This window comes from Leptodactylus fuscus, chromosome 6 (genome assembly GCF_031893055.1).
Source record: "Leptodactylus fuscus isolate aLepFus1 chromosome 6, aLepFus1.hap2, whole genome shotgun sequence".
NCBI classification, from domain to species: Eukaryota; Metazoa; Chordata; class Amphibia; order Anura; family Leptodactylidae; genus Leptodactylus; species Leptodactylus fuscus.
The window spans coordinates 56,278,033-56,298,415 of record NC_134270.1 but is presented as its reverse complement, the minus strand read 5'-3'; the positions used below and the strand labels follow the sequence as shown (position 1 = coordinate 56,298,415).

At 43.7% G+C, this 20,383-nt stretch overlaps 2 protein-coding genes across 2 annotated transcripts in view; one reads left to right on the top strand and one right to left on the bottom strand.

The window, feature by feature from the left end:
• Window positions 1-949: 949 nt before the first annotated feature.
• On the bottom strand, window positions 950-11,314 carry DFFA (DNA fragmentation factor subunit alpha). Its single transcript, XM_075280053.1, has 6 exons — window positions 11,182-11,314; window positions 9,887-10,048; window positions 8,377-8,522; window positions 4,016-4,187; window positions 3,781-3,923; window positions 950-2,687 (listed from the first exon to the last, which is right to left on the bottom strand). Exons 1-6 carry the CDS (start codon window positions 11,264-11,266, stop codon window positions 2,514-2,516), a joined length of 882 nt encoding a protein of 293 aa, XP_075136154.1. The 5' UTR covers window positions 11,267-11,314; the 3' UTR covers window positions 950-2,513.
• Window positions 11,315-11,874: 560 nt separating this feature from the next.
• PEX14 (peroxisomal biogenesis factor 14) overlaps window positions 11,875-20,383 on the top strand; it is a 122,039-nt gene continuing 113,530 nt past the window's right edge. Inside the window, exon 1 of the mRNA XM_075280045.1 lies at window positions 11,875-11,966. Coding sequence (XP_075136146.1) covers window positions 11,931-11,966 — 36 coding nt within the window. The 5' untranslated portion in view covers window positions 11,875-11,930. The remainder of the gene's footprint in view (window positions 11,967-20,383) is intronic.

Here is a 20,383-nt window from a genome sequence, read left to right as displayed (position 1 = left end):
AAACAAACACTTACACTCACCTTCTATCACTCACCTTCCATCGTTCCCCCGACGCTCCTCTCTCTCACTCCAGTCACATACGTGATGCAGGAGCTGTTAGCTGCGGCCCGGCTTGCGTGTGTAAGCGTGATGTGATGACGTCATCGCGCTTACACACGCAAGCCGGGCCGGAGCTTTAAAGCAGGAGCTGAGCTCACAGCTCCTGCTTTAATCGCGATTCAGCTCATCGGCGGACGGACGCCGATGAGCTAAAATCGTGACAGGCAAGTGCCGGGGGGCCCCCAGAGGTGCTGCTCACTTAATTCACCTCACCCCCCCCCTTCTTTATCGGCCGCTCCCCTCTGCCAATCCCTTCACTGGCTACCCATAGCCCAGCTAATTGATTTCAACTACTAACGCTAACATAACATAACATATTTGCCTGTATATTTTGTGTATTGTATGTAACCCCCAAATGTAAAGCACCATGGAATTAATGGTGCTATATAAATAAACAATAACAACAATTACGTAAGTGGATTCATTATTTGGAAAGCTATTTCTTTTACATGAACCCCAATCTCATAATTGGTGGTGGTCCCAACTATAGGAACCCCAGCAGACACTTATCACCTATCCATAAGATAGGAGATACATTTTTTTGCAGGGGACAATTCCCTTAATTCAGAGTTGGGATGATCTATAGACAATGAACTACCTAACATCTATGGCCAAGTTTTGTCTTTGTGATCATAACCTTCTTTCCCTTTTTTTTTTTCTTGCAGTGGACAAAATATACCAAAAAAAGGTCCTCCAAAGCTCTGTCCAGAAGGTCCTGAGTGGGGATCCATATGATGCCCAGTGCAGATTTATTATTTATTAAAATTAAAACAATTCGGAGAAAAAAGAAGAAAAGCTGAAAGTTTATTCCAAAATAAAGATCTGCTCATTTTACATATTTTGTGCAGTTATCTACATTTTGTCTTATTTTAGGAAAATTCGGCTTGAGCAGGATATGACATAAAATAACAAAATAATCTATGCGTGTTAAGCTCCTCGATGGCTACAGCACTACCACCATGGTGTTCCCAACCAGGCCTTGTGTGATGACATTATATACATGCAGTGGCTGCAGCATTCACGTGTTGTGCACACAAGGGTCACTACTGAGGTCAGTTATCGGCTGCAGCATTCACATGTTGTGCACACAAGGGTCACTACTGAGGTCAGTTATCGGCTACAGCATTCACATGTTGTGCACACAAGGGTCACTACTGAGGTCAGTTATCGGCTACAGCATTCACGTGTTGTGTATACAAGGGTCACTACTGAGGTCAGTTATCGGCTACAGCATTCAGGTGTTGTGTATACAAGGGTCAATACTGAGGTCAGTTATTGGCTGCAGCATTCACGTGTTGTGCATACAAGGGTCACTACTGAGGTCAGTTATTGGCTGCAACAGTCACATGTTGTACACACACAAGGGTCACCACTGAGGTCAGTTATTGGCTGCAGCATTCACGTGCTCACACAAGGGTCACCACTGAGATCAGTTATCGGCTGCAGCATTCACATATAATTCACACAAGGACACCCTTGAGGTCAATTATTTGCTGCAGCATTCACATAAGGGTCACCCTTGAGGTCAGTTATTAGCTGCAGCATTCACATGTTTTGCATACAAGGGTCATACTGAGATCAGTTATTGGCTGCAGCAGTCACGTGTTGTTCACACAAGGGTCACCCTTGAGGTCAGTTATTGGCTGCAGCATTCACATGTTTTGCATACAAGGGTCACCACTGAGATCAGTTATCGGCTGCAGCATTCACATATTATTCACACAAGGGTCACCCTTGAGGTCAGTTATTAGCTGCAGCATTCACATGTTTTGCATACAAGGGTCATCACTGAGGTCAGTTATTGGCAACAGCAGTCACATGAATCTTGTAGCAAGCCCAGTGGGAACTACCAAAGCAGTACCCTGGCACCAGTGTGGAGTTTAATAGGAGTATTAAAATTTTATTTATCATACCTACTCATGCCCATTTTTCTTAAAATTCTCCCCCCAAACAAAAGAAACAAAAACATTTAAAATTCCAATGTTATCACACTAAATAACACTGATAACAAAGAATAGAAATAAGAGTGGGAACTGTACCTGCAGAATCAGGTATAGTATTCACAGTGTAACTCCCTGTAAACCATCATTGTACACCAGAAAGTATTAGCGATGAGGTCATCAGTATCTGTAACATCATTATTTCAGCACTAGAATGTTCATAACATTTAGAATTTTCCCTTTCACCAATCTGCTCATGCTGCTGGAGTCACAGAGACTCTTCACAGTTGTAGGAAACAAAGTTTGTATCAGTTAAACTTAGAAGCTGGGACTAGTGTTACGTGTAAGTCACATAACTGGAATTGCTCTAATATGTTGTATAACCAGTGAGCTCCTTTGTGTGTCGCACCCATCCTTTATTTTCCACGCTTGAAGCCCGACCTCGCCTCCTTGGTTTATTTTTTCCCCCTGTCCTTAGGGTAGTTTTTTCTTTTTGACTTGTGATGCACCAGACAGGGAGTTCAGGCATTGTACTTGTTCGCAACGTTTCTGAAGCTGCTCTTCACATGCTGCCTGCAGATTGCGGACTTGTTCAAGATTCTGGTTTAAATCCACTGAAAGCGCATCAGGATCCTGAGCACATACAGCCTGGCAACATGGCAGAAAAAGGTTAATGAACAACATTATACTGAGAGTAGGGATTGTATACTTTACAAGAACAACTCACATGAGATAGTGACTCACATGCCTAGTGAAGCTGCAACTGTTGCAAAACTACAACTTGCAGTATCTGAGAAATCTTGGTGACATAATACAAGACAGCCACAATTACTGCAGTATATCTCCCACATTACTGCATAATCTGTCAAATCTGTCGCTAATGTGCTGTGTAAATGAAATATCTTAGTTATAATATAAGGGGCTTTTTCAATCTTGAAAAGTCATGGCACATCCAACCTATGGGACCCCCTTCAATCTTCAGATTGCAAGGTCTGAAGTGCTGATTTAGCACTGCATTACTCCCTAACTTTTCTCTGTACCACAGTCCTCCTGGCCAGCCAGCTTTGTGGGTAACTACAGTCAGTCCCAATCACTTGAATGGGTCTGGCTTTGCAGCACGGGAGGCTGGAGATGGGACAAAGTACTTTCAATCCAGTGCTGCATTCTCATCAATTTCAGGATCGATGGATGTCACTAAGGTCTTGCAATCAACAGTTACAAAGTGATATATATACTAGCAATTTGCCTTAACCTTAAAAAATACTTTACCTAACCTGGGTGACAACCAATACAGTGACTATGGGCATGTTCTATGGACGACTATGAGCACATTTGCACCAGAGTCTCCAATGGAGACTTCGTTGCCATGTCCGTGTGTGATCCTCTGATGGACCGGAGCAACAGAGAGCTGACACTAATGTGAACTTAGCACATCACAGTCCCAAAAGGAATTTTTATGCAACATTTTTCAGACCCCATGAATGGCAAAACTGCTAGGATATGTAGCAATACTCCTATACAGTATAACTGCATTATTATTCTTCAGTTCAACAGCAGGGTAAAGCAGAGAGCTAACCCTGAGGGAGCAATAGTGGTGCACATAGTTGCTGTCACATTACAGTAGGAAAGTGAGGGATTTATCACTAGGTAGATCTGTCATTTAGAAGTCTGGCAATAATGTAACTCAGGGAACCTGAGCTGTCTCAAAAGTATCATCTGGTGAAGTTGTTCCTAGACTTACTTCCAGCTGCTGGTTGGATAAGCTGAGACATGGCGACCTCTTCTCCCTCAGTATAGTAATGACACGGCTGCAGAGCTGGGACCTCTTTCTTGTTTCTCTTTGTGTATCTGCCTTTGAATCAGTTTCATCTTTACTTGTTTCCACTAAGTTAAGAATAAACATATAACAAAATAGTTTTCTTGAAATGAGCAACAATAAACAGCAGGTAACTTTGTATCACTGCTCATATCCTAACCTGGAACGTCTTTATTCACAGCCTTTAAATAGAGTTGCAGTAGTTCCTTAGACTCTCGCTCTTCCTCTCTCCGATCAAGCAGGCCCTGCAGAGTGTCCTTCAGCATTTCCGCCTTCTTGGCTGGTATTCCTATCTCTTTACTGAGTTCCTCAGTGTGAGCATTGATAAGAGTCTAAAAGAGATATGTGGAAATATTGTGGCAAACAATTGGAATACATATTATATACACACAAACAGAACGGCAATGGTAAATCTAATGAGAGAAAATTGGCTTGTGGCAGCTTCTGACGAGCAGACTCTAGAGAGCAGAAGCAGCAGCGGCGTTTCAGCTCCATTTTCAGGCTGGATTCTGTAGCAAACACTTGGATGTAGGCAAACTTGTACTAGCACTTACCGGTAAAGAGAGTCTGTCAGCAGTTCTGACCTTCACAAGGCGTTAATGTGATGAGGCTTTTCGGAAAACAGTTCAAACATACTCACATTTGCCCTGAAACATAATCTTCCCTAAGTATACGTTTTCCAAGGCGTCTTTTGCTAATGAAGCCTAAAGTGTCCAATGGGTGTCTTATCTTTAGTTACAGGGGTTTTTTTGCCTCATGATACTGATGACGAAGTCTTAGGACAGATCTTCAATAGGAGTTCATTGGGGGTTTGACACTTAAAGGGAATCTGGTTATAAAACTAATCACTGTTTCTTGTAGAGGAGATTCTACAGTTTCCAAATAGACCTCTGTTATTCACATTCATATTATGACACATTGTCATGTAACTTGTTGATTGTATAGGCAAATGAGGGAGGGGGGGGGGTGACGTGCTTTGAGGTGTGCCTTAGCTTGTTTAGGCCTTGGTCTCAGCCAGGTTCTTTTCTATTTATTGGCACATGAATAATGCACAGATTTATGGGAAATAGGGCTCCAGAGATGAATAACAGAAGCAGATTTGGAAAATGTAGAATCACCTCTACAAGGTGGGATTAGGTTTATAACCAATATACTGCTGAAAAGCTTTCCTTAAAAGAGAGCAGAGCTGCAGCAACTATGGAGTTGTCATTGTCTTGTTCAGTACATTGTATAGTTCTGGTTATCAATATTATGAGGCTAGAAAGTCTCTTTACGGGGCTTGTCCAGGATTTTAAATTTTTTTTATAATTATGGTCTATCCTTAGAAAAGGCAATAAATATCTTATCGGCGTGGAGCTGGTAGCCGGCCCCTTCACAAATCATCTGTTAGGTGGTATCTCCAATCCCCATACTATCCAGAGAGACACCTAAGTGGCATAGCAGGTACCCAAACTAACTGCACGGATTGGAACGGTCCTGGAATCAGTTGTGCGGTGCCTAATAAATGATGCAAATTACTGGAAGTGGTCAAAGGTCTCCTGCAATCTGAGTTGTCACCAACTAAAGATGGAGCACAGCACTGTAATATTACATCACATTAAGCATTAACTATATTCATGTGACCATATACACAGTCCAGTCATATTAATGTGACCACCGCCTACTTTTGACGTCAACGTTAAATAACCAATAGCAGAAGGCACGTATAATCAGCCATCTGGGTGCACTCATTGTGGAAGGCACGATGGATCAACACAAGTATGCATCTATCCTTGCGGACCATGTTCACCCCTACATGTGAATTGTTTTTCCTCAGGATGATGGCATCTACCAGCAGGACAATGCGACATGTCATAAAGCTCGCAGTGTATGTACATGGTTCGAGGAGCACCAGGTTGAGTTTACCGTAGTGCCTTGGCCAGCAAATTCCCTGGACTTGAACCCAATGGAGAATCTGTGGGACCACCTCAATCGGGTTGTTTGCGCCATGGATGCTCAACCACGTAACCTAGCGCAGCTGGCCATGGCACTGGAGTCGGCATGGCTCAACATCCCAGTGATCATCATCACAACATCCCCTCTCTTCCTGCACGTCTCGCAGCGGTCTGCTCTGTGAAAGGTGGTTATTCTGGATTTTGACAGGTGGGGAACTTAATGTGACTGGACTGTGTAGTATGGTGCTGAGCAAGAAGGGGTTAAGAAAGAAGAAGTCACTGCAAATAAAAAAAAAAAAAAAAAAAAACTTACATGGATATGTTGGGGAAAAAAAAAAAAAAGTAAAAAGTTATGGCTCTTGTAAAACAAAGCAATAAAATATTGTCCTCAAGTGGTTACAAAGATTATCAGGCAGGACGCCTAAGCGGTTAGTTTCAGATTACTTAGGTCTTAAAATCAAAGCAGCATTACCGATGACCCAAAGCTGAGAAGAAGCAAGAAGGTTCGGCCTGTGCTGCCTATATCACATTGAGATAATATGCAACGACATCCTGAGCGGTCAAAGCTGATGAAGCAATTTGCAGTATCAAGATTGGTCAAATATAGGGTTGCTGAAGAGGCATCAGAATACTTGCATTGATACTTTACAAAATTCTGTTAGACACTGGAGCTTGTTTTGCCTACAAGGTAACACTGCAATAAATTAAAATAGCCACCAGCCCTGTCCTATGTGTGAAAACCATCCCAGAAAGTAAACAGAACGGGTTATGCGTTGCTTGGGACATGCACAGACTCTCATCCAAAATCATCTGCTGATACTGCCATCAGTCAGTGCCTCAAAACCCAGCATCAAGGCTTCTCCCAAGCAGCATGTAACCTTATTGGTTTTCTAGGATTGGCTTCTCACACAGGATAGTGCTGGCAGCCATTTTAAAGGGAGTCTGTGACCAGAACCCAGCTCTACAAATAGGTTAGGGTCACCTGAATCAATTAGCGTTTTCCCCTTATGACTAAGTGTTTTTATTGCCTGAAATAGGATGATGATGTTGTTCCAAAGTGGCAGTGTCCTTGTTGTCCAAAGTGCTCATTAGCAGATTATCAAAAAAGTTGACATCTTGACAAACGGAGGCACCCTTTCAGAAGTGGAAAGCACAGCTTGATTCAGGTGACCCTAACCTATTTGTCCATGGAGCTGGGTTAATATGCTGCTTTCTAGTCACAGCCTCTTTAAAAAGAGATGTACCAATATTTTTTTTTTTTATATATATAAATATCACTTTTTTCTAATCCGTTTTTTATTTTTAGATTGTAGATTGTTTATGTGGGCTGCCGTCTTGCCTGAGCTTCTCCTCTGCTCTGTGAACAGTTTTTAATGATAATTTACAGACTCATTGAGGTCTATGACAGATTTTTAGATGTGCTCTGTGCAGGGAGGGGGTGTAGATAAGCCGTGACATCATCTATTGTCAATAGTGGATGCAATGATGGATCAATGATGTTAGAGAGGAGTTGTCTTCTATTGTGATCCTGTCTTGTTTGTGACGTAAGTGAAGTGGCATCTGCAATGAAAATCTCTGCAAGTGTCAGCCTATTTTATCTATTAGTGGTCACCATATTATGTGACAATTTCCCTATAATTTACTACAGTGAACCCCCCCCCCCCCCCAGGTAAAATTAACTCCAGGATCTAACTAAGGGCTAGTTCACACGGGCACAGAGGGAGCAGATTATGGTGCGGAATCCACGTCATAATCTGCTCCCTCACAATGGTGGTCTATGAAGACCACTAGCGTTCTTTTTTCCACTAGCGGAATGTTGCCGCTAGCGGAGAAAAGAAACGAGTTGCCTTTTCATCAGGCAGATTCCATGGCTGAATCAGCCGCGGTGTCCGCCTCGCGGAAACCCCCTCCGGACTAGGCCCATTCATTTAGGCCTAATCCGGAGTGGAAAGCCGCAATGGGATGCACATGTGGATTAGCGTGTGAGCTAACCCTAAAGGTATTCCGGAAAGTGTCACTGCTAGTAGGCTGGCATGTTTTTTTCCCCCTTAGCACCTGGAAAGCTTCTTCTAAGTTCCCTTTAAGTTTGGAAAAAGTAAAGGACTACCAGGTAATTGCAATAACTTGATATAACCAAAGCTAAGGAGTATCTACTACCACAAAGGGTACCACTACCACAAATAAGGTTTCTTCTTCATCATCATCATCATCATCATTGTTTATTGTTTATTTATTCTTTATTGTAAGGGCAGTGAGAATGTGGAACTCTGTGACAGATGTCGTTTGCAAAAAAACCCCCCCAAAAAACAGATTATGGTTGCTAGATCTCTGCAGATGGCGTCTAATCCAGAGATTATTCTGAATGGCATATTTTGAGTCAGGAAATAATTTTCTTTCACAGTGTTGGACAATTTGCTGTCATCTGGATTAACATGGCAGGATTATAAGATTTGGTGTACCTATGTGTTTTTCCACCTTCTAGCTTATCTCCTATGCAACTATATTGACTGAAATAGCAATTATGTTAATATTTCCTTGTCAAGGAAGGGCGCCAGAGGCAAGTCATAGCAGAAAGAGCTAAACATACCTGAAAGTCATCTTCTGAGAAAAGAATGATGTTGGACAGGTTTTGTCTCAGCTGCGCAGCCAACACTTTCCACTTTGAAAGCTCAGTACTGCCATCCACATCATCCAGTTCTACAGACTCTCGAGCCAGCCACATGGTGCCTCCATCTGAAAGAAAGGAACAAGATGGTCAGTCCTCGGGGTCAGCTTCAATAAAACCAACAGTGTCAAAAAAGTGATGAACTCACACATAGTCTTGAGATCTTAGTAACTTTATTTCTCATAGATACTAATGTGCTAAAGTACTCTGTGCTGCTGGTAGACTCTGTTCTATTAAAGGGGAATTACTGTTTTATGTAAATAAAGCTCAATCACTGTATGAATGAAAGATTCTGGATTTTTTTTTTTGTATAGTTTGTGTTTTGCGTCCTTATTTTACAACAGATGTACTTGTAGTCAATGAATGAGGACATTCTTGTATACGTTCCTTTCCAGTTACATTTTTGTAAGATGTTGCAAGGTACTAATGTTTTCCGAGATGATAAAAAAATGGAACCATTAACCCTATCCAATCACAGCCATTTTTCAATTTGCATTCTCTAAAAAACTATGTGTTAGTCAGAATATTCTGACACCAGTACCTGTTCATATTCTCGTATATATAGAGGCTGCCTAAAGTGACTTTTTTTTTTTACAGGACTTTATGTTTAAACCATTTTGGGCAATGTCTGAAGTTTTCATCACTTTTTTTATTCAAACCTTTTTGGGTGGCGAAACAACAAAAAAAATTATTTTTTAACCCCACTATGGTGTTGACTCTATTTTTAAATGCTTGTAGTTTGGTCATTTTTGGACACGGGGATACATAATGTATAAGTGACTTTGTTTCTTTAGATTTCTCATCTTGAGAAAGGAGGGCGATTTTAAGACCCCCAAAATATCTTACAATATACTGCATTGCATTACTGCTTCCTGATATGCCAATTAACTGTTCAGTGCAATGAGGGCATCAACATTGCCCTTATTGCACCAAAGATATGCTTTCTGGAGTGCAGTCCTTCTGTGCTATGATTAACATGGCCTTGTCAATCACAGCCAGGAGACAACTCTTTGGTGCAATGGGAGAAATGGTGATACCCTCATTGCACCAAACAGCTCATATGCATATCAGGGAAAGAGTTACTATCTCAGCAATGGAGGCACGATCAGGAAGCAGAAAAAAGTGTTTTACTCATGTGAACCCTAGTTATCTGTCTGTGCACATACTAATAAGTACTGTTCTCATGACACTCTCTTTTAACATCACAACGAGTGGCGAGATCCGCAATAAGAACATTTATCTTCTGAAATACTCTGCGCTGTAAAGGACCCTGTTCTTCTCAGTATCTGTGATTTCTGAGTTGCTCTTTGTTAATATTATGTAATATCAGTGCCTTATTGCTTCACTCGTTCTCTCATGTCTGCTGATGTTTATTCTTCTTTATGTTGTATATTTTTATGGGGGATATTGGGGTTTAGCACCCTTTACTTGCCTGTTACACAAGGTAACCACTTCTCGTTTCCCGCCAGCAGGACAAACTCTGTATCTTCAGGTAAGCATAAGAAGTAATCTTTATCCTCGACGATTGTTCCATCCTTTGCCAGGACCAGGGTGAACGGGCCCTTCGCTGGATCCAAACCTAGCAGCTTTATGGCTATGGACACAAAGACTGGGGTTAATCACATACAGAAGATCATTCAGCTGGACTGTCACAATGTTGGCATGTTGAGAGTTGTAGTTTTACTACAGCTGAACAGGCAGAGGCTGGAGACCACTTCCTATGGCTAGGTTCATATCTGCGTTGGAGTCAAGTCCTGCATAAGTGTCTGTGCGGTCTGGGGGTAACTGCTTTTCTAAGTGGAAAGGTTCCCCTTCTTTCAGGTCTCCATACAGTCTCAAGTGAACCTAATTTAAACCTAAATTCACACAATAGCATACGTTTCTTGGCTTTGAATAATAATAATACATTTTATTTATATATATATAGCGCCAACATATTCCGCAGCGCTGTACAACTTGTAGGGTTCAAATACAGACAGAAAGATAAATTACAAAGAAAGTCATTACACACAATGGGACTGAGGGCCCTGCTCGCAAGAGCTTACAATCTATGAGGTAGAGGGGGTGACACAAGAATGAATGATCAATCTATTTTGACAGCCATTTTGCATCCGTTCCGCTTGTCTATTTTGACAGCTGAGTCTGTCATCTGTTTTGCATTCATTTCATCTGTTTTGCATTCATTTTAACATAGTGTTTAAAAAATAAAGTAATAACTAATAAATTGGCGTTTTTTTTAACGCCATATCCTGTGCTGATGGAGGGTGTGCCTCAGGTAAGGCATTTCTCCTCATCAATGAGGCACACACTTTGCCAGGTCACACGTCTGGTGTAGATTTCCAGCATCATTGATGCCAGTTTTCTGGGGCCCCAGCATGCCATCACCATACCTCCTTCTCAGGGTCGCACAATAAGGCCGGTCGTATGAGAACTGGCATGAATAAAGTTGTATGCCCAACATTGCCTTTTTTTTTTATTATTATTTCAGAAATTTGACCCTTGTTCACTTGTGTGTGAATAAGCGCTTTGAAACACCCTGAAGAGCTGTACAGGCAAACTCTCTCCAGACTGAAGTGGCCAACATCAGGGAACCAGAACTGCATTCACCCACCCAAAATAGAAATAAGATGCAATTTAGGATGTATGTTCCTTTAAGAAGGAAAAGCCATTTGGCATTGTGAGAGTTGTAGTTCTACTACAGTAGCTCCAGCTGACTAGAGCACTCACCTTTCTCATTAAATTCCTCCAAGGAAGCCGCAGCCACCCCATGTCTTTCTTTAGACCCCCTCACACTGACCAGAAAGCGCTTCATGGCTCTACAGTTAAGAGGCAGCACCAGCTGGTGACGTCATCTCCACAGCTCACCAGGACCCAGCAGAAACTTCCGCATTCCCGGCCGCAGTGCATGCCGGGCATTGTAGTCCTAGAATGCCATTAACCCAGGGGTAGGGAACGTACAGCTCCAGCTGTTGCAAAACTACAACTCCCAGCATGCATACTGGCTCTGCTGTTCTGGGAACTCCCATGGAAGTGAATGGAGCATGCTGGGAGTTGTAGTTTCACAGCAGCTGGAGAACCAAAGGTTCCCTACCCCTGGATTAACCCATTCAATGATAACGTGAGTTATGTGATAGGTGGTGTGGTGATAGGAACTACAATTTCCAGCATGCTCTTTGTACCAACACATTGATATACTGTATAACCCAGAGTGACATCTATTCCTTAGGCAACTAAGTATTGTGAAGAGAACTACAAGAACCAGCATTTCCCTTGCAGCCAGGTCTAGATTCCATGTCTTACTTGCCTGGCAGTGCATGCTTACACTTGTAGTTTGTGAACAGCTAACAAGAAGCTATACAAAAAGCAGCAGAACTCTGAGTCTGACTTCGATGACTCGAAACTCGACTGCTCTGGCCTGACTGAGTTCGCCAAGCTGATGATCTGAGCTCGGCGGTTGATTGGTCAGGTCTGAGAAAATGGCCTCCTCGGATCAGGTTGAGCCGCCTGTCCAGGTGAGCGCGGGGGGTCTGTGCCTGGAGGTGAAAGGGGAGATAAAGGAATGAGGGGAAGGGGCTATAACTATGGTGAGGCTTATATTGCTGCTGCTGCTGCGGGTTTTTCACGGCACTGAGGGGGTTATGGCTGCACCTGTTACCCCAACATACATACCTAATGTGGTGTGCTGTGTCCTGAGACCCCTCTGTACTTACAATATTCCACCGTATAATGTACCCCTGAGACCCCTGCTCACTTATGTTACCCCAGTATAATGTGCCCCTGAGACCCCTGCTCACTTATGTTACCCCAGTATAACGTGACCCTGAGACCCCTACTCAGATATGTTACCACAGTATAACCTGCCCCTGAGACCCCTGCTCAGATATGTTACCCCAGTATAATGTGCCACTGAGACCCCAACTCAGATATGTTACCCCAGTATAATGTTCCACTGAGACCCCTGCTCAGATTTGTTACCACAGTATATCGTGCCCCTGAGACCCCTGCTCAGTTATGTTACCCCAGTATAATGTGCCCCTGAGACCCCTGCTCACTTATGTTACCACAGTATAATGTGCCCCTGAGACCCCTGCTCAGATATGTTACCCCAGTATAATGTGCCACTGAGACCCCAACTCAGATATGTTACCCCAGTATAATGTTCCACTGAGACCCCTGCTCAGATTTGTTACCACAGTATATCGTGCCCCTGAGACCCCTGCTCAGTTATGTTACCCCAGTATAATGTGCCCCTGAGACCCCTGCTCAGATATGTTACCACAGTATATCGTGCCCCTGAGACCCCTGCTCAGTTATGTTACCACAGTATAATGTGCCCCTGAGACCCCTGCTCAGTTATGTTACCACAGTATAATGTGCCCCTGAGACCCCTACTCAGATATGTTACCACAGTATAACGTGCCCCTGAGACCTCTGCTCACTTATGTTACCACAGTATAATGTGCCCCTGAGACCCCTGCTCACTTATGTTACCCCAGTATAATGTGCCCCTGAGACCCCAGCTCAGATATGTTACCACAGTATAATGTGCCCCTGAGACCCCTGCCCACTTATGTTACCACAGTATAATGTGCCCCTTAGGCCCCTGCTCAGATGTTACCACAGTATAATGTGCCCCTGAGACCCCTGCTCAGATATGTTACCACAGTATAATGTGCCCCTGAGACCCCTGCTCACTTATGTTACCACAGTATAATGTGCCCCTGAGACCCCTGCTCAGATATGTTACCACAGTATAATGTGCCCCTGAGACCTCTGCTCAGATATGTTACCACAGTATAATGTGCCCCAGAGACCCCTGCTCAGATATGTTACCACAGTATAATGTGCCCCTGAGACCCCTGCTCAGATATGTTACCACAGTATAACGTGCCCCTGAGACCCCTGCTCAGATATGTTACCACAGTATAACGTGCCCCTGAGACTCCTGCTCACTTATGTTACCACAGTATAATGTGCCCCTGAGACCCCTGCTCAGATATGTTACCATAGTATAATGTGCCCCTGAGACCCCTGCTCAGATATGTTACCACAGTATAATGTGCCCCTGAGACCCCTGCTCACTTATGTTACCACAGTATAACGTGCCCCTGAGACCCCTGCTCACTTATGTTACCACAGTATAATATGCCCCTGAGACCCCTGCTCAGATATGTTACCACAGTATAATGTGCCCCTGAGACCTCTGCTCAGATATGTTACCACAGTATAATGTGCCCCTGAGACCCCTGCATGCAGGGTTCCTCTGTCCGCTTGAGAAGTCGGACATCTTCACTTGCGGACAGGAAAGGACGGGCACGGAGTGCAAAAGAACGTACCCGATGCCCATTGAAATAAATGACAGGTGTCACGGACACAGCTAGTGTCCGCTCCTAATGTCCGTGACAGATCTTGAGCGGACACTACATGTCGGACACCAACGGTAGTGTGAACGCTCCCTAACCAGCTTAGCTTCTAAGCCCTGGTTCACATCTGCATTCAGGTTATTCCGTTCCCCTCTCTGCATGAAAAATGCGTCGAGATAAGCACTACATGCAGCACTTTTCTCTCTGCATTTTTTAGTGCAGAAACTACACGGACCCCATTATAGTCTGAGAGGTCTGTGGGTTTCCTAAGGTAACTGCTTTTTTATGTGGATTAGGTTTCCGTTCGGGGGATCACCAAGCGGACCCCTGGATGGAAACCCAAACGCAGATGTGAACTAGGCTTAATTCCTTATACAGTATTGATAATTGATATATATATATATATATATATATATTGTATTGAGATATATATATATATATATATATATATATATATATATATATATACACACACTAGCTTCTGCCCGCGACTTTGTCTGCGGGTTGTTGGCGTCGATGATCCACCTATATTCAGCAAATTGCTGCCGTCGCTGGTTTGCCTGCTCCGGCATTTCGGCAGCCCTCAAGCTGTCCTGCTGCTGAACTTGTTCCTCACACTGTGCCGGTGATTGTGCCGGCATCTCAGCACCTCGCTGGAACATCATATACAGTAATGAGCGTGTTGTTGGTGTTGATGATCCGCCTGCTCCGGCGGTTTGGCACCTGTCAAGCTGGCCTGCCACTGAACTAGTTCTCGCGCTGTGCCCATGATTGTTCCGGTATGTCAGCAGCTCACTGGGATGCCATATAATGAGTGTGTTGTTGGAGTCGATGATTCCCCTCAGTTGCGTTGGAGAACTCTGTGACTTCTGGCTCCTTCATAGCTCTCGTTGTTTGCGACAAATTTGATTTTCTTTTCCCAGGCATGTTTAAAATTGGCAAACTGCTAATTTGGCTTAAAGGTGTTTGCCCATGTCCTTTTGTTAGCACTGGAGCAGATCAGATAATATGCAAATTTATACACACTGAGGGTTAGCATGTGTTTACACAGAGTGATAACAGCCCTGGCTGAGATAAGGTGCTGCTAAGAGCTGTTTAATATAGTATGTGAACTTAAATTCATAACAGTCATGAAACCATGTCGCAGCCTATATTTTAATCGAAGTTACAATCTATCTATGTGCCGAATTTCATTCAAATCCGTTCAGCTGTTTTTGCGTGATTGAGAAACAATCACACAAACATCCAAACTTTCACATTTATAATATTACTAGGATATCTTACTTTATTAACAATTTTTTTTTTATTTAACATTTTTTCAATGTAGATTGTGATATAGAGATCACAATGTACATTTTTTCCCTATTAGTCTCATTAGAGCAGGGGTCCTCAAACCACATGCAGCCCGCCAAGCACTTCTGTTCGGCCCCGCCGACAACGCTGGCAGGCGTGCATTTATAATGAAGCTCCTGGGGAGCTTGGGCCAGGCCATGGAGCACACTTCACTTTACCTATTGGAGGGCACCGCTCCCGATCTCTGTGCGACCTGCTCTGCCTCCGATGTCCGTCTGTGTCCTCCTGTCACCTCGCTTGTATGCGATGTAAGGAGGATGCAGGAGGCACCGCTCCCGATGTCCGCCTATGTCCTCCTGTCACCTCGCTTGTATGCGATGTAAGGAGGATACAGGAGGAACCGCTTCCGATGTCTGTGCGACCTGCTCTGCCTCCGATGTCCGCCTGTTACATCGCATTTATGCGATGTAAGGAGTATACCGGAGGCAGATCAGGCCACGCAGACATCGGGAGCGGTGCCTCCCGTATCATCCTCACATCACAAACAAGCGAGGTGACAGGAGGACATAGGCGGACACTGGAAGCAGCGCAGGTCGCACAGACATCGGGAGCGGTGCCTCCTGCATCCTCCTTACATCACATACAAGCGAGGTGACAGGAGGACACAGGCGGACACCGGAAGCAACGTAGGTCGCACAGACATCGGGAGCGGTGCCCTCCAATAGGTAAAGTGAAGTGCGCTGTCTCCATGGCCTGGCCCAATATAGTCAACTGTGCCCCTACGCCCCTCCGTCAGTCAGGTCACCCTAGCAACGTGACCTGATGCAGCCCAAATTACAGTAAACAAAGCCACTACCGTCCTACAGTTTGCTGTGCTGCTCAGCAGTGGTCTCACTGGTCAGGTTTAGTGCCTGCTGCTTTCCTGGACAGACCCTACCTGTGCCCCCTGAAGTAAGCAGTATAATATCTTACTGTAGGATAAATAACACCTCAGAGGGCGTTCACACCTGTGCTCGGTGTGTGGTGTATACATTCCATCGGGTTTCCAACTTCAGTCCCAGCGAAACTGGACAGGGGACGGAAACCCGGCAGTCACCTTTAAAACCTATTCATTGAATGGGTTTGTAAAGATGACCACCAGTGTCCGCCTGTGACCTGTCTGTGGAGAAACAGTTTTTTGTTTTGTTTTTTTTTAGCCGGACACAAAGTCCTGCATGTCTGACTTTGTGTTCGGCTAAAAAAAAGGGACACTGCTGGTCACCTTTACAAACCCATTCAATTGAATGGGCTTTAAAGGTGACTGCCGGGTTTCCGTCCCCTGTCCAGTTTCGCTGGGACTGAAGATGGAAACCCGAAGGAATGCATACACCGGACGATGAGCACAAGTGTGAACGCCCCCTGAGATTGAAAATTGAGTGTCCTCCTCCACCCCACGGTTGCATTCATCTCCATTTTTTCTCAATAACACATAGGAATAGCCTTAAGAAAGACATCTAAAGGTAGGAGAATAGCCTTTCTTAAGGTTATTCCTAAGTGTTATCGAGAAAAAATGTGATTTTAATGGTAGAATCCCTTTAAACTATATTTCGGCCCTCCAATGGTCCGAGGGACAGTGAACTGGCCCACTGTTTAAAAAGTTTGAAGACCCCTGCTTTAGAGTATGGGAGGAAATCCACGCAAACACAGGGAGAACATACAAACTCCTTGTAGATGTTGTTCCTGGCGGGATTTGAACCCAGGACTCCAGCGCTGCAAGGCTGCAGTGCTAACCACTGAGCCACTGTGTTGCCCCTTATTAACAAATTTGATCTCCTTTTTGTGAAAACCTGCAAGTATTTATTCTTCCTCTTGTTTCTCTTTTGAGAGCTTTTCCTGTTTCTCAGCACGGTTGCTTCTGGTGTCATATAAAATAGGTGATTCTCGTCTTTCATTTGATGCGAAAGGCCTGTTCATATGCTGGAAAATAAAAAGGAATTGAGGATGATTTCAGCCTCAGATTCTTCTTTGTTTTTGGGCCCTCCAGCTCCCTGTGGAGCTTTGGGATTCAGCCGCCGTTTACAGCTAACCAGCTGTCTCGTGCCGTGGACTTTGTAGAAACCTTAACCAGGAAGCTTATTTTTTTTCTTATTTCATTCTATGCTTCCTATTAAATCTGCCTCGAAATCAGCACCAAAGCTTGTCATGTGAACTAACACAGTTCTATTTAAAGAGATCACCTGAAAACACAGGCAGGATTGGAAGCATATGGTGCATGTAAACACCCCAATCCTGTAAATAATAGTGGTGGAAGTCTGTGTCAGATGGAAGTATCTTCTATTTCACATGATACCAGAATCACTTTCTACATTTTAGAATGCCTAAGATATAACTATTTGAAGTCCCCCTCCCCCCTCATCTTCTCTTCATTACACCATACACAGTGATGCAGAGTTTACACTTGTACCCGCTGTCCGCCCAAGGGTTTCCATCCCAATACCTGGAGAAACTGGACAGGGGACGGCTTCTGTTGGTCAGTTTTAAGACCCATTCATTTGAATGGGTTTTTAAAGCAAAAGAATATGTTAAGCTTAACTATCGTGCATGATGAGCGGGCATTCAGGGTCCGACGTCATCTTCAGCCACGCCTCCTCTTCCAGCGATGTCTTCGGGTCCCGTCTTCCTCCAGCGCTCGCGAACTGCCATTGATAAAAAAAATGTCACGGGTGCATGCACAATAGCATGCTGCTACTACTAATACTGCGTATGCACCCGCGCCATTTTTTATCAATGGCAGTTCGCGAGCGCCGGAGTAAGACGGGACCCGAAGACATCGCTGGAAGAGGAGGCGTGGCTGAAGATGACGTCAGACCCTGAATGCCCGCCCCCGTGCACGATAGATAAGATGAACATATTCTTTTTTAGGGTTTTATTTTAAAACGGGGGGGGGGGGGGGGGGGTGTGTGCCTGGATAGCCTATTCACACATATGTGGGGCTCTATCAGTATAATTTTGCTGATAGAGCCCCTTTAAATCTGGCTGTAACTAGAGCAGAACGAATATAGAAAACAATTTATAATAGCGCAGTATCTTTTGACTATGTAAACTTTGTGCCGTTCTCCTTCCCGCTCGTTTCCTCTGTGCTGTCCCCACCCTCATCTTATCCTAACAAGTGAATTGTGTACTCTTGCATCACTTAGGAATTACACCTTCAGATTTAGTGACTTGTGACCTTCGTCTTTTGACCCTGTTACTCTGTAAGTGGGGCAGACTGTATTAGTGCTTTATCAGGAATGAATGGGTTATAGGCTGCTTTCACTTGTCTTTTTGTGGCCATTTTTGATGCATTTGAGTGAAAGCCATGAGTTGATATCAAAGGGAGCAGAAGTTTCTTTTTGTTTATACCTTTCCTTCTGTTTTTTTCTCATAAAAGCTTTGTTTCATAAAACTATACCAAAAACTGTCACACAAAGACAACAACATGGTTCTCTGTAAATCAAGCTTCTTGAATGAAAATGTTAAGTGACTTTCTATAATAGTTTTTCATGATTTTCACATTTCTGTTTGCTGCCTGTGAATGAAAACCTCTTTATTTATGATCAAGGCTAGCAACCTGCATTGACCTAATCCTGCTTTTGGCTGAAAGTTTGCTCAGTGCTGTAATATCTCTTTTCTCTTGCCCCCGTTGTTCCTGAGCAATCAATGCTGGTAGTTTTGGTGCCTGATATGTTATTTAGGCTCTTTACTGTCAGGGAGGTGTCAAGCAGGAAGTGTGACTGAGCTCTGACACTGGCTGCCTCGGATTGGAGATCTGAATCACACCCCCTGCCTGACACTACCATTCTGACATTACAGAGCTTAAAGGGGTTGTCCAGGCAAAATTGGACAACCCCTTTAACTTTGAAATCAGCCAGGAGCAGTGAAAAAATACAATTCATACTCGCCTATTCTCCATCCTCTGGTGTTTTCCTGTCACAACTCGATTCTTCCACTGAATGGGTCTCTTCTGGAGGTCCAATTATTGTCCTCAAGAAAAGACCAGTGATGTCACAGGTAGTGACATAGCATGCCATTCACTGATTGGTCTCAGTGGTCTCCTGACGGCTGAGACCAATCAGCGGCTTCAGAGGAACTCCAGAACAGACCCATTCAGCAGAAGAACCGGAATACGCTGGAAGGACACTGGAGACAGGTGAGTGTGAATTTTTTTTACATTTCATTCAATGCCCTTGGCTGATTTAAAAGTTAAAAGGGTTGCTCATTTTTGCCTTGACAACCCTTATAAATAGCACATTAGACACCAAAACTGACTGCGCTTGTGGCTCAGGAATGGTGGAGGCTAGAGAGAAAATTTGGAATCAGTGGAGCGGTGCTTATTTACAGATGTTAAGATCTTGAATGAGTGGGGGTGGTAAAAGGTCCTTTGTAATGATGCTCAAAGCTTGGGATATTTTTTACAATCCAACCCTGTTCTGTATTCCTCTACAACTTTTGTTTATGACTTGTTTGGAGAGCTTGTGTGTCTTCATTTTGCCTACTTACAGGTCCCTTACAGAGCACCTGTATAGCTGTATAAATATGGACCTCATGGACTGCACACTAGGCATTCATTTCCAACCAATTATCTGACTTCAATAGTAACAAGGGATCCCTAGCTGCTAATAAATGTTTAATACTGATCACCCATCCATAGGATAGGTCATTAGCATTTGATCTGTGGGGGTCCGACACCCAGACCCTAGACAGATTGGCTGTGAATGGGGAGCGAAAATATTAGTTAAGTAGGAGAAACCTTGTTTTTGCTCCTCATCCAATACAGTAGCTTCCAGCGCCGCTAGTCTGTGAAGGTCCGGTTGTCGGACACCAACAGGTTAGGTACCAATGAGCTACCTTATGGGTCGGTCATCAGTATTAAACGTGTTAGAGGCTGGAAAACCCCTTTGATTTGTTAAACCGGACCTTATTCATGGGTTTCACAGTAAAGAAGGTGAATACATATGAATTTTCAGTATTTACATTTTTATTTTATTTTATAGAAAGTATTTATTCAATCCATTGTAACAATTTGGACTTTTTTTTTTCTTCTCTAGGATATAATATATATCTATTACCTATACAGGTCCTAACTCTATGTCAAGAACGGAGGCAGAGGACACATGTTGTTTGGTCCCTGTGATTGGAGAGGTGACCATGCATGTGCACGTCTAAGCACGTTGTGAAAACAGCTGAACTTGGCTTTGAGAACCATCATGTATGGCCACTTCTCCATTCATAGCAGTCATGCTACATGAGTGTGT